The 14,799-nt window shown below is 50.2% G+C and overlaps 2 protein-coding genes across 4 annotated transcripts in view; both read left to right on the top strand.

Annotated features, from left to right (window-relative positions):
• fes (FES proto-oncogene, tyrosine kinase) overlaps nucleotides 1–2,430 on the top strand; it is a 118,521-nt gene extending 116,091 nt beyond the window's left edge. For all 3 annotated transcript variants that reach the window (XM_059945910.1, XM_059945912.1, XM_059945911.1), the window contains one exon: nucleotides 271–2,430. In XM_059945910.1, the coding sequence (XP_059801893.1) occupies nucleotides 271–413 (143 nt within the window). In that variant the 3' untranslated portion in view covers nucleotides 414–2,430. The remainder of the gene's footprint in view (nucleotides 1–270) is intronic.
• Nucleotides 2,431–7,760: 5,330 nt separating this feature from the next.
• man2a2 (mannosidase, alpha, class 2A, member 2) overlaps nucleotides 7,761–14,799 on the top strand; it is an 83,046-nt gene continuing 76,007 nt past the window's right edge. The window contains exon 1 of the mRNA XM_059945913.1: nucleotides 7,761–8,092. Coding sequence (XP_059801896.1) covers nucleotides 7,961–8,092 — 132 coding nt within the window. The 5' untranslated portion in view covers nucleotides 7,761–7,960. The remainder of the gene's footprint in view (nucleotides 8,093–14,799) is intronic.

Below are 14,799 nucleotides of genomic sequence, written 5' to 3' on the forward strand. Positions count from 1 at the left end.
AATTCCCATCGAGAGGAGTTTGTACGTTCTCCCCATGACCGTGTAGGTTTCCTCCAGGTGCTCTGGTTTCTTCCCACATTCTAAAGACGGACTAGTTGGGTGCGCGGCGTTGGCGCTGGAAAGATGGCGACACTTGTGGGCTGCCCCCAGCACACCTTTGGACTCTGTTGGTCGTTGATGGAAACAATGCATTTTACTGTATGTTTCTCGATGTACATGTGACAAATAAATATCTTGGTCTTTCTTTCCTTGCTGTGTTTCTTGCCCTAGGCTACCGCATGGAATCTCCAGACTCCTGTCCGGAAGAGATCTACAACTTAATGACCCGCTGCTGGGAGTACGATCCGAAGAGACGGCCAAGTTTCAGCACTGTCCATCAACAACTTGTGACTATCAGGAAGAAGTGGAAGTGAATCTGGAAGTTCTGCTTTCTGCAGTCGGCTGTGTCCCTGAGTGTGTGTATGTGCACTGTGCGCAGAGACCAGCAGACTGGACAGTAACATTCCAATGCTTAATGTCTTAGGCACGCTCTTGTCGGCAGTCCTGAGGAAGGATCTCAGTCTGAAACATCAACTCTTTACTCCTCTCCACAGGTGTTGCCTGACTTGCTGAGCTCCACCAGCATTTTGTGTGTTGCTGATCTGGATTTCTCTTGTGTATGTCTTGCTAGTGATGCACATGTGAAGTAATTGCAATTTTTTTCTTGTGTAACGTTGTAAGAGGGTAATACTTCCTCTCTCGGGCAGTCAGTATCCCGAGCCACAGATTCGCGATGTGAAGCTGTCTTTGTGCCGAGTCAGCAGTTGTGTTCGACCTCGGGTTTGAGAGGCAAGCAACGCCACCCTTGTGTCTCTCTTCCTCCTCCGACTGCCAGCAGGATGCGGCGGGGGTCTGCCTGTGCCTGTCGCTGCCCGAGGATTCCCCAGCAAGGGGGCCAACCCCTTCCCGGGCAGTGTGGCAACAGAGGGTGAGGCAACTGTAAACATACTGCGAGATGAATATTCAGGATGATAGGTTGGTGGCTGCTGATCCTTGGTTCAAGTTTAATTCCCATTCACCTATGCACATGAATACAGCCAAACGAAACAGTGTTCCTCTGGACCAACCAAGGTGCAAAACACAGAACCAACAGCACACAGCACATATAATTATCATAGTAGAAAACATACAAGTACAAAAAAGAGTAGCCCACATCCCCAAGTGTCACGGCCCGTAGACTGCTGGTGCATGGACGTTGTCCTGGGGCCATGTTTCTGCAAGAAAGATTTTTCCTCAGGGTTTACTCCCGAAGTCTTCCCCGTGAGTGGGTATAGCCACAAAGCAGTGGAGGTTTGAAATCAGAGTTTTCTGTTTGCTAGATGAGCTGCCAACCAGGGCTGACGAGCACCATTTGCCCAGAGTGACTGGTTTTAAGGCGACAGTAACTCTCCTTTGTCAATTCTCCTGTCAGTAGGAACGGTTCCCCGAGGCTTAGTAACTGAGCCACATATGAAGGCCAGGAGCTGGACTTGGTTGTCAGAGGCTATTTGAGACACTTGTCGTAGGGAGCATTTACTAGGCAGTGGGTAATCCCCAATTCCCTACCTAGACCCTCTTACATGACACTATCAAGCCAGTTAAGGAGAATTCAAGATCCCAGGAGGTTGAATTCACCCCACTTTCAGTGCCCAGTAGCATGCTCACAACTGACCAAGCCTAACCTTGCGTGACTTTGGGAGGAACCCGGAGGAAACCTACCCTGCTACAGGGAGAATGGCCAAACTCCAGGGCAGCAGCGGAAGTTGAACCTGGGTCACTGCGCGCCAGCCTCTGTGCCTCCCATTTTAATGTTGAGCCAACGTAGCTGGAGATGGTGGAGCCCTCAAAAATTCGCACAGTTGGGCAATTAATTGCCAAATGATTCCAATCCAATTGTGTAAAATTCCCATGTGCACTAGCCTGTTGGATTGTGGTCTCGGATCGAATGATCTACTGTCTCAATACTCTGTTCTGCAGAGATACCCAAGCCTTCTGGCCTGATCTGACCACCAGCACCCAACCCCTGGCATCCTCTCGTCCAGTCCAAGGAATGGTGCCTTTGCATTTGTCCTTGACTTTGTCTTTGAATGTATTGACTTTGAAATCCAGAAGAGTGATGTCTTCCAATTGTTTGATAAAGTTACACCAGAAGGGTCTGATAATGTCAGCAATGGATTAATGGGAACATGAATTGAAATTTGAAGAAACCGCATGTAGAGCCGAAACATTTGCTCCTTGTGTACCCATGCCCCTGTGTAAGGAAACTGCAGCCAGCTGCTCAATAATAAAGCTTAAAATGGTGTGTTTTAAACGTCACACTCGGGTGTTGAAATGGTTCTGTGGAGCGTGTAGTGAGGTAAACACAACTGTGACCTTACTGAGTCGGGTTTAGCATCACTGGCATATCTCATGAAATTTGTTGATTTGCAGCAGCAGCACATTGCAACACAATAAATATTTTAAAATGCAATATGAAATATATCTAAAAAATTAAGCAAGCGCAAAAAGAGAGAGTAAAACAAAATCATGAGGTAGTGTTTGTGGGTTCATTGTCCGTTCTAAAATCTGATGGTGGAGGGGAAGAAGCTGTTCCTGAAACATTGTGTGTATCTTCAGGCTCCTGTACCTCCCCCTTGATGGTAGCAATGAGAAGAGGGTATGTCCTGGTTGATGGGGGTCCTGAGTGATGGACACTATCTCCTTAAGGCATCGGTCGGTCTTTGAAGGTGTTGCTGCTGGCTGAGTTTACAGTCTTTGGTGACATCCCAAGTATTGATGCCAGAACTACTCGGGTGCTGGGCGGTTTCTTCACTCAGACTGAACACACTAGGGGAAAAAGTCCTCTGACCTGAAATGCTGTCTCTCCATTCATTTATCTGTGTATCTCTCCCTCCCAGTCCCCCGTCCCCTGTCCTCCCTGGGAATTGAACCCTGGTCACTGGCGCTGTAAACCATCATGCTATCGTGCCACTCCCTCCTCTCCGTAGATGCCACCTGACCTGCCGAGTTCCTCCAGCATTTTGTCTCATTACCCTGGATTTCCAGCATTTGCAGAATCTCTTATGTTGTTATTTACTGAAGTCAGGTTTCCACACCGGAACAGTTTGTGCGGCTACAAACAATCTCCTTGAGAATTGGCCTATAATTAGAGCTGGTTTATTATTGTCCCACATATCAAGATACAGTGAAAGGCGTGCCCTGCTTACTGTTCGAACAGACCATGTCGTTACTCAGTGCTTTGCAACTGTACAAAATGTCATATCCGACGATGACTGTGAAACCTGTGTGGGAGAGGATTTTTTAAAAAATCTATAAGGCTATTGTAAGGGAATTATGGGCCAGCTGGCGGTGTAGTGGCATCAGCACTGGACTTCAAGGCAGATGGTCCTGAGTTCAAATCAGGCCGGGTCCCAACCTGGGCAGCAGCAGTATCTGTGCAGAAGAAAGGCCTGACAATCTACTTTCATATCTTTGCCGTAAAAACCCCGTGGACCCTTTGGTCCACAAGATCATGGAGAATCGGACTCGACTGAACAACAAACTGGTTCCACTCTCTCGATGTCGGAAATCTGGGTCTAGTGGATCTTCCTGGGTTGCCCGTGGATGACCGTGACTTTCTTTGTGTCTCGTCATGCCCTTTGCTCTCCGCGGAGGGTTGTACAGCCTTCCTGGCCGTTGGATCTCATCCACTCAGTTCGCCGGAGCTGACTTCAAAAACCTACTTCACCCGGGTATGAAGCTGCCGGCTACCCTCACCTGTCGAAGCGGTGTAATGGGGTGTGGCCGCTGTCCCGTGCAAACAGCTACATGGAGCCACCGGAGAGAGCTGAGTGTCCAGTGGGGACCAAAGGTGAGGGAGCTGTCCCAGAGTGGACATCCCCCGGACACCCCATGGTAGTACAAAGTGTAACAATAACAATGCAAAATAAAGTGTTACAGCTACAGAGAAAGAGTGCAGTGCAGGTGCTAAATCATAATGAGACAGATTGTGAGGTCAGGAGTCCACCTCGTTGCACTGGGTGTCGCTTTGTGCCAATTCTACACAACTGCCGGAGCAATGGGAAGCAAGATAGTGTGGACTCCCTGAGGGGGTTGGGATGGACGGACATGGATAGCCTGAAACCTGAGATCTGACCTTCTGTGGGCAAGTACATTCTGATTGCAGGCAGCCTGACTTTCTGTATGAGGCTGCTGTGTAGAACCATGTCAATTGCCTTACTAAATCCATATGCTACAGTACATCCACTGCTCTTCCCCCAGCGATGAGCTCTGTCACTTCCTCAATCAAACTCATGAGGCATGATCTGCCCCTCTGAAAGCCAGTACAATAATTTCTACGAACAACCATAAACAAAGACTGGCAAGGAGAAAAGACATTCTGTGCACATAAAAATACTAATTACACAAGAAAATGAATATGTAACTCGTGGAATCAGTTCAGAGAATTAATGAGTGGCAGGTTCAGGAATTTCTAGCATTTTCTGTTTTCTCAATAAGTAAACCCATTAAGCTACCTTCATTCTGATTGAAAGATTCAAAAACTTTGTTGTCATTCTAACCGTACATCAGCCCTGCAGGTCAGAATGAGACAGCGTTTCCCAGGAGCAGTGCAATCATAACATAACAAACGCAACACAAAATAATAAACACAACAATAAATAGCAAAACACAACAGCCACATGTCCGTTAAAAACAAGTTATAAGTGTCCAGTGCAAGTTAAAAGTGTCCAAAGCAGAGTCAGGTAGAGCAGCTATTTAGCAGTCTGACTGCCTGTGGGAGGAAGCTGTTTACTAGCCTTGTGGTTTTAGTTTTGATGCTCCAGTAACATTTAACTGATGGCAGAAGAACAAACAGTTCATGGAGAGGGTGTGAGGGGTCTTTAATGATGTACCGTGTCTTCTGGAGGCTTTGACCCTGAAAGAGGTCTTGGGCAGAAGGTAGGGAGACCCCAATAACCTTCTCTGCTCCCCTAACCACCCTCTGCAAGGCTTTTTTGTCGGCAGCACTGCAGCTGGAGTACCAGGTTGTGATGCAAAAGGTCAGCACACTCTCAACCATGCCTCTGTAGAATGTAGTTAAGATGTTAGTGGGGAGTGATGCTTGTTTAAGCTTTCTCAGGAAGTGCAATCTCTGCTGGGCCCGTTTCACAATCCCACTGGTGTTCCTGGACCAGGTGAGATTGTCCGAGATCTGCACCCCAAGGAACTCGATGTTTTGCACTCTCTCCACTGTGGAGCCGCTGATGCTGAGGGGTGTGTGCTCAGGCTGAGACCGTCTGAAATCGACAATCATCTCCTTGGTTTTGGTGACATAAGCATCAAGTTGTTGTCACTGCACCAGCTCTCTAGGTGTTTGACCTCCTCCCTGTACATTGTTTCATCATTTTTGCTGATGAGCCCCACCACTGTGGTATCATCAGCAAATTTAATGATCAGGGTCTCCTTGAATCTGGGTACACAGTCATGTGTTAGCAGTGTAAACAGCAATGGGCTAAGCACACAGCCTTGTGGGGATCCAGTGCTCAGTGTGATGGTCAGAGATGTTCCTGCCAACATGGTCTGACTGTGGTCTCTCTGTCAAGAAATCCAGAATCCAGCGACGCATGGCAGTGTTAAGGCCAAGCAGCGCCAGTTTCTCCACTAGTCTCTGCGGGATGATGGTATTGAACGCTGTACTGAAATCAATGTACAGGATTCCGGCATAAGTGTATTTGTTGTCCAAGTGAGAGAGAACTGTGTACAGTGTGGTGGATATTGCGTCCTCCGTAGAGCAATTTGAATGATAAGCAAACTGTAGAGGATCCAGCGATGAGGGGAGGCTGGCTGTGATATGGGCTTGACAAGCCGTTCGAAACATTTCATCACTATGGGGGTCAGGGCGACGGGACGGTAATCATTCAGGCAGGCTACAACTGATTTCTTTGCTACTGGGATGATTGTGGAGGTTTTGGAGCATCTGGGGACAATGGCTTGACTAAGGGAGATGTTGAAAATGTCTGTCAGGACATCTGCTAATACATCAGCACATTCCTTGAGCACACGTCCAGGGACGTTGTCAGGACCTCCTGCTTTTCGTGGGTTAATCCTGGCAAGGGTCCTCCGTGTGTGCTCTGAATCAATGATTGGAGTCGGCTGGTCAGATGGTAAGAAGGGGCTGGCTCTCCCCCTTGCTGTAGTGTTTGATGCTTCGAAGTGTGCAAAAATATTGTTGAGCCTGTCTGGAAGAGAGGCGTCGCTGACATCGGTTTTCTGCCTGATCTCGTAGTCTGTCAGAGCTTTAATTCCCTGCCACATCCATCTGGTGTCACCTGTGTCACAGAAGTGTCCATGTATTTTGCTCGCATAGGCCCTTTTCGCTTTCCTGATCCCTAGTGAAAGCGCAGTCTTGGCTGAGCGAAGCGCACTCCTGTCTGTAGGCTGTGTCACGGGCCTTCGGTAGCGAACGCACCTCTGGTGTCATCCATGGCTTTTTATAACCACGCGTGGTGGTTTTCATCACAGTGACATCCTCCGTGCATTTGGCTCTGTAGCTGATTACTGCCTCCACATACTCCTCAATGTCTGTATGGTCATCGCAGGAGGCTGCTGTTTTGAATATGTCCCAGTCTGTGTGCAAAAAATAGTCTTGTAGTGCTGAGGCTGCTCCTTTTGGCCAGACCCTTATCTGTCTTTACTCTGCTCTCACACGTTTAAGCAGCGGTTTATATGCTGGTGTTAACATGAGAGATATGTGATCAGAGTGGCCAAGATGGGGGCGGGGGTCTGCTTTGTATGCCTGTGGGGTGTTGGTATAAACCAAGTCCAGTGTGTTGTCTCCCCTGGTTTTGAAATCCACATATTGCAGGAATTTGGGGAACACAGTCTTTAAGCTGGTGTGGTTAAAGTCCCCAGCAATCACCACAAAGCTGTCAGGATGTGTAGTCAGTAGCTCACTGACGGCTTCACGTAGGCCTCCCAGTGCTTTGTTAGCATTAGCCTCAGCGTTGGCACTGGGAGCTACGTAAACAGCTGCCACAAGCACGATGGTGAATTCCCTCGGCAGACAGAACGGCCGGCATTTCACAATGAGAAATTCAGCCAGCGGTGAGCAGTGTGTAGCAGCTACCGTAGCGTTCGCACACCAGCACTCAAAGGTTCCCACTCCGGAGACAAAAAGCAAAAACTTCGCACTCCTGTGCAACTGAGGGGGAAGTCTGCATGTTTGCAGGTGCCATCTTTCGGGTGAGGTATTAAATAGAGAGCTCTCACTCCACTTCAGGGAGATGCAAGAGTCATCTGGCGCTATTTCAATGAAAAGGCAGGCGATTTAATACTGTGTTGTAGGAATGCAGCAAGTCAGTCAGCATCTTTGGAAGGGAATAAATAGTGAATGATTTGGGTCCAGACGCCCAGATACCTGCATGATAGGTCTTCTCCTATCATTTTGCATTTTCCCCTCCCCCTCCTACTTTCAAATCTCACTATCTTTCCTTTCAGTTAGTCCTGACGAAGTGTCTCGGCCCGAAACGTCGACAGCGCTTCTCCCTACAGATGCTGCCTGGTCTGCTGAGTTCCACCAGCATTTTGTGTGTGTTGCTTGAATTTCCAGCATCTACAGATTCCCTCGTGTTTGCATTTGATAGCTCTCTCCGCCAGGTGGCAGTAGAGACGCAGTGGGAGGTCCGGACCTCCCCGCCGCTAGGGGCGCGGTGCTGCCGATGGCAGGGCGTGTCCAGGAGGAGGCGGTGTTGCGGATCCCGCCCACTGTCCAAACCCCTCTCTGCTCTGCTCCTAACAAAGGCAGCGAGAACCAGCTGTTGAGACGGGGAGGAGGAGGCGGTGCTGGGGGTGGGTCTCCCGGGCCAACAGCTGTGCGGGAGGTCGGGGATGGAGCTGCGGCACCGGGAGGCCTAGACCAGGGTGGCCGCCGCCGCCGAGTGCGGGGCTCCCGGGGCGCTCCGACATGAAGCTCAAGAAGCAGGTGACGGTGTGCGGCGGCGCCATTTTCTGCGTGGCCGTCTTCTCGCTTTACCTGATGCTGGACCGGGTACAACATGAGCCGGGCCGGCGGCACAGCGGCGTCAGCTTCCCGCGGGTAAGGACAATGCAGCGGGCACGCTGTCACCTGCAGCCTCAGGCACCCGGCGTCACCCCACAACCCCAGCAACCAGTGTCCCCGGCGTCACCCCACAACCCCAGCAAGCAGTGTCCCCGGGCACCCCACAACCCCAGCAAGCAGTGTCCCCGGGCACCCCACAACCCCAGCAAGCAGTGTCCCCGGGCACCCCACAACCCCAGCAAGCAGTGTCCCCGGGCACCCCACAACCCCAGCAAGCAGTGTTCCCGGGCACCCGGCGTCACCCCACAACCCCAGCAAGCAGTGTCCCCGGGCACCCGGCGTCACCCCACAACCCCAGCAAGCAGTGTCCCCGGGCACCCCACAACCCCAGCAAGCAGTGTCCCCGGGCACCCCACAACCCCAGCAAGCAGTGTCCCCGGGCACCCCACAACCCCAGCAAGCAGTGTCCCCGGCGTCACCCCACAACCCCAGCAACCAGTGTCCCCGGGCACCCCACAACCCCAGCAAGCAGTGTCCCCGGCGTCACCCCACAACCCCAGCAAGCAGTGTCCCCGGGCACCCCACAACCCCAGCAAGCAGTGTCCCTGGGCACCCCACAACCCCAGCAAGCAGTGTCCCCGGGCACCCCACAACCCCAGCAAGCAGTGTTCCCGGGCACCCCACAACCCCAGCAAGCAGTGTCCCCGGGCACCCCACAACCCCAGCAACCAGTGTCCCCGGCGTCACCCCACAACCCCAGCAACCAGTGTCCCCGGGCACCCCACAACCCCAGCAACCAGTGTCCCCGGGCACCCCACAACCCCAGCAACCAGTGTTCCCGGCGTCACCCCACAACCCCAGCAAGCAGTGTCCCCGGCGTCACCCCACAACCCCAGCAAGCAGTGTTCCCGGGCACCCCACAACCCCAGCAAGCAGTGTCCCCGGGCACCCCACAACCCCAGCAAGCAGTGTTCCCGGGCACCCGGCGTCACCCCACAACCCCAGCAACCAGTGTCCCCGGGCACCCGGCGTCACCCCACAACCCCAGCAAGCAGTGTTCCCGGGCACCCCACAACCCCAGCAAGCAGTGTCCCCGGGCACCCCACAACCCCAGCAAGCAGTGTCCCCGGGCACCCCACAACCCCAGCAAGCAGTGTCCCCGGGCACCCCACAACCCCAGCAAGCAGTGTCCCCGGGCACCCCACAACCCCAGCAAGCAGTGTCCCCGGGCACCCCACAACCCCAGCAAGCAGTGTTCCCGGGCACCCCACAACCCCAGCAACCAGTGTCCCCGGCGTCACCCCACAACCCCAGCAACCAGTGTCCCCGGGCACCCCACAACCCCAGCAACCAGTGTCCCCGGCGTCACCCCACAACCCCAGCAACCAGTGTCCCCGGGCACCCCACAACCCCAGCAACCAGTGTCCCCGGGCACCCCACAACCCCAGCAACCAGTGTTCCCGGCGTCACCCCACAACCCCAGCAAGCAGTGTCCCCGGGCACCCCACAACCCCAGCAAGCAGTGTCCCCGGGCACCCCACAACCCCAGCAAGCAGTGTTCCCGGGCACCCCACAACCCCAGCAACCAGTGTCCCCGGCGTCACCCCACAACCCCAGCAACCAGTGTCCCCGGGCACCCGGCGTCACCCCACAACCCCAGCAACCAGTGTCCCCGGCGTCACCCCACAACCCCAGCAACCAGTGTCCCCGGCGTCACCCCACAACCCCAGCAACCAGTGTCCCCGGCGTCACCCCACAACCCCAGCAACCAGTGTCCCCGGGCACCGCACAACCCCAGCAAGCAGTGTTCCCGGGCACCCCACAACCCCAGCAACCAGTGTCCCCGGCGTCACCCCACAACCCCAGCAACCAGTGTCCCCGGGCACCCGGCGTCACCCCACAACCCCAGCAAGCAGTGTTCCCGGGCACCCCACAACCCCAGCAAGCAGTGTCCCCGGGCACCCCACAACCCCAGCAAGCAGTGTCCCCGGGCACCCCACAACCCCAGCAAGCAGTGTCCCCGGGCACCCCACAACCCCAGCAACCAGTGTCCCCGGCGTCACCCCACAACCCCAGCAACCAGTGTCCCCGGGCATCCGGCGTCACCCCACAACCCCAGCAACCAGTGTCCCCGGGCACCCGGCGTCACCCCACAACCCCAGCAACCAGTGTCCCCGGGCACCCCACAACCACAGCAACCAGTGTCCCCGGGCACCCCACAACCCCAGCAACCAGTGTCCCCGGGCATCCGGCGTCACCCCACAACCCCAGCAACCAGTGTCCCCGGGCACCCGGCATCACCCCACAACCCCAGCAACCAGTGTCCCCGGGCACCCAGTATCACTGGTATCCTGTCATCCAAGTTCCCATCATCAGTCTACATGTCTGGCACCCAGTGCCACCTGAGCACTCTGACACCTTGCCACCCTCCAACATCAGATGCCTTCTGTGACCTGACACCGAGTAAACAGACCCCCAGGAAGCAGTTTTGCACCTCATTGTCCGCCTGAGCCTAACACTGTCTGCCATACTTCCATTCAATGCTTTCACGGAGAAAAAAGCCTCTGTAATCTGTTTATTAAACAGCAAGCAATGCACAATAACAATTGTGCAGCCAGCTGAAAGCAGATTTTATTGCCCCTTTCAAGAGAGAATTGGATAATAGCTGTGGAGTAAGGTGAACAATTGGAGAACTATACTTTTAAGGATTATTTCTATAGTCTGTGGCTGAGAAATTGAGCACTAAATTAAAGAGCAAGATAGGCTTGATGTTGTTCCAGAATGTTCTATGAGTGAATTAATGAAAAAAAATGTAATGCATTTTTAGAAAATCAATGCTAACATTTGATGTGTTATCCATTTGTATCTACAATGAGAATAATTTGTGTGTGTTGCTTATCTGAGAATGAAAGACAACCTTCCTTGTAAGGTCAGAATTAGGGGTATCTGCTGACAGTCAACACACATCTATCTGGAGCTGCACCGTAGCGAAACAGTTGGCATAATGCTCTTACAATGCCAGTGATGTGTTCAATTTCACCACTGTCTGTAAGGAGTTTGTTATGTTCTCCCATGACTGTGTGGGTTTTCTCCCACATTCCAAAGGTTAATTAGTCAGTGGGGGGTTCTTAGGCCAGAAAGACCTGTTACCATGTTGTAGCTCGAAATCTTAAATCTATCTGTAACCTGTTTTGCAAATGAAGCAGTCAGTACCTAGTAGGAAGAACTGGACGATTTGGATGTGGGTCTAATTTAGGGCAAGTAACATTCGTGCCACAAAATGGCCTTCAGAACAACCGACCCTTGACATTGAGAGGCCACTGAAGGGTCTCACACTATCAATGCCTTAATGAGAGGCACAGAGATGGGGGGTTTACCATTGTCTGGAAACATTGGCTACAAGACAGTGACAACAGAGGCTGTCTTGGCCTTGTAGCCAGGACTTCATCTACAAATCATCCACACAATCCCAACAGCACTCAAAGCACAGCACAATCCCTATCAAAGCAGCCATTTTGATTGGCCCTAAACGTAACATCTCCCCTCTGCCATTGATGTGTCTACTAAATGATTAGGAGTTACCCACCTAGGCTACTCAGGCAGTTCCTCACAAACCCATGAAGTGGTAAGAACAGACACTCAGCGGCCATTGTATTAGGTACAGGAGTGGAGTCCAATGTGGTCTTCAGCTGCTGTAGTCCATCCACTTCAAGAATTGGTGTGTTCAGAGATGCTCTTCTGTACACATTTGAGTTACTGACACCTTCCTGTCAGCTTGAATCATTCCCTTCTGATCTCTCTCATTAGCAAGACGTTTTCACCCATAGAATTGCCACTCTGGATTTTTTTTTCTTTTTTGGGCACCATTATCTCTAAACTCTAGATACTGTTCTGTGTGAAATTCCCAAGAGATCAGCAGTTTCTGAGATACTCAACCTTGTCTGGCCCCAACAATCATTCCATGGTCAAAGTCACTTAGATCACATTTCTTCCCCCATTCTGATGTTTGGTCTTGTCTACATGCTTTAATGCATTGAGGTACTGCCATGATTGGCTAATTAGATATTTGCATTAATGAGCAGGTGTACCTGTGTACTTAATAAAGTGGCCACTAAGTGTAGGAACACCCCTGTGCTTTGCACCCTATCTTAACTTGGAAATAAATCTCCATTTTTCTATTGTGTGCCTTGTATCAATTTTGGAATTCTCCCACAATCCAAAGACTTACTGGTTCGTAGGTTAATTGGTCATTGTATATTGTCCTGTGATTAGGTGGGTGGTGCAGCTCAAAGGGCCAGACAGGCCTGTTCTACGCTGCATCTCCAAATAAATAATGAATGACTGTATACTTCTGCCAGGAGAGGGTTATCATGCTACTGGTGAATGGCAGCTTCCTGAAAATGCATCGACAAAAATTCAACCAGAGATTAGAAGCAACTCTTAATATCAATGTTCTAGTAAGAGTTCAAGTAAGTGTGTACATTGTCATTGGCCTAATGCTTGTAAATTTGTGGTAAACAAAATTAATTTTCCTCTAAGCTTATTTTTCCTTTTATCCTTTTTTCATTAAATATATTATTTGTAATAGGGTGCATTTGATTTTCCTGTTCAAAGTAAATTTATTATCAAAGTACAAACATGTCACCACATACAACCCTGAGATTCATTTTCTAGCAACCATTATGGATTTATTGAGTAACCATAACACAATAAAAGACTGCACCAACTTGAGCATTCAACCAGTGTGCAAAAGACACACACTGTACAAATACAAAAAGAAAGAAATAATAATAAGTAAATAAGCAATACACATTGAGAACATGAAATGAAGAGAGTCCTTGAAAGTGAGTCCATAGGGTTTCGGGAACATAATGATGGGGCAAGTGAAGTTGAGTGAAGTTATCCCCTTTGGACAAGAGCCTGGTTGTTGAGGGATAATAACTGTTCCTGAACCTGGTGGTGTGGGTACTGAGGTTTCTGATGATAGATGATGCTTTCCTGCGATAGTGTTTCATGTGAATATGTTCAATGGTGACGAGAGCTTTACCAGTGTTGGACTGGGCCAAATCCACTACTTTTTGTAAGATTTTCCTACATTTCCTCACTGAGTGATTTGGTCACGGAGGTAGGGGTTTGGCTTTGTTTAAGTGTCACAGCTATTTTGCTTGAGTGTCATCCTATTTCTCATTTATTTTTCTCTATCAGCAGTTGTTAAATTTATTTATTTTTGTATAGTTCAAGCTCAGTTTATCGTCAATTCAACTGTACACACATATACCACTAAATGAAACAATGTTCCTCCAGACCAAGGTGCACAACACAGTACATAAAACTCTCATACACAATACATAAAGTAATATTACCACAAATAATGTGAATTTATAGCACAAGTTTAAAAAGTAAACAGTATAACACTACTGGGACTTCATGTGTGATGAGACCCAGGTGGTGGCAGGGAGTTCAGTGGTCTTACAGCCTGGGGGAAGAAGCTGTTTCCCAACCAAATAATTCTGCGAAGGCAAACACGAGGAAATCTGCAGATGCTGGAAATTCAAACAACACACACAAAATGCTGGTGGAACACAGTAGAACAGGCAGCATCTATAGGAGAAGCACTGTTGATGTTTCGAGCCAAGACCCTTCGTCAGGACTAACTGAAAAGAAAGATACTAAGAGATTTGAAAGTAGGATGGGGAGGGGGAAATGCAAAATGATAGAAGACCAGAGGGGATGGGGTGAAGCTAAGAGCTGGAAAGGTGATTGGCAAAAGTGATACAGAGCTGGAGAAGGGAAAGGATCATGGGACGGGAGGCCTAGGGAGAAAGAAAGGGGGAGGGGAACACCAGAGGGAGATGGAGAACAGGCAGAGTGATGGGTAGAGAGAGAAAAAAACTAAATGTGTTGGATTAACGGAAGTTAGAGAAGTCAATGTTCATGTCATCAGGTTGGAGGCTACCCAGCCAGTATATAAGGTGTTGTTCCTCCAACCTGAGTGTGTCTATCCATGGCCTCCTCTACTGTCAAGATGAAGCCTCACTCAGGTTGGAGGAACAACACCTTATATACCGGCTGGGTAGTCTCCAACCTGATGGCATGAAGATTGACTTATCTAACTTCCATTAATGCCCCTCCTCCCCTTCTTACCACATCCCTGACACATTTAGTTGTTTTTTTCTCTCTCTACCCATCACTCTGCCTGTTCTCCATCTCCCTCTGGTGTTCCCCTCCCCCTTTCTTTCTCCCTAGGCCTCCCGTCCCATGATCCTTTCCTTTCTCCAGCTCTGTATCCCTTTAGCCAATCACCTTGCCAGCTCTTAGCTTCATCCCACCCTCTCCGGTCTTCTATCATTTTGCATTTCCCCCTCCCCATCCTACTTTCAAATCTCACTATCTTTCTTTTCAGTTAGTCCTGACAAAGGGTCTTGGTCCAAAATGTCAACAGTGTTTCTCCTATAGATGCTGCCTGGCCTGCTGTGTTCCACCAGCATTTTGTGTGTGTTGTTCAAACAATTCTTCACCTAATTTAATTGTTAATTAAATTGTTAAATAAAGTCAAAGGCCTAGTGTCTGCCAGAGGCAAGAAATGGCCTGTCCTAGGGTTAGAGGACTGTGTATGTGTGGATAGGACGAATGAGGTTTGTTTTGCATTTGTTGCTTTGTCACTTGGTTTGTTCTGTGTCGCCCTGCTGAGCATTATGGACATGCTATGTTGGCACCAGAAAGTGTGGTCACACCTGCATGTT

The sequence above is a fragment of the Hypanus sabinus genome, chromosome 21 (assembly GCF_030144855.1).
Source record: "Hypanus sabinus isolate sHypSab1 chromosome 21, sHypSab1.hap1, whole genome shotgun sequence".
Lineage (NCBI taxonomy): Eukaryota > Metazoa > Chordata > Chondrichthyes > Myliobatiformes > Dasyatidae > Hypanus > Hypanus sabinus.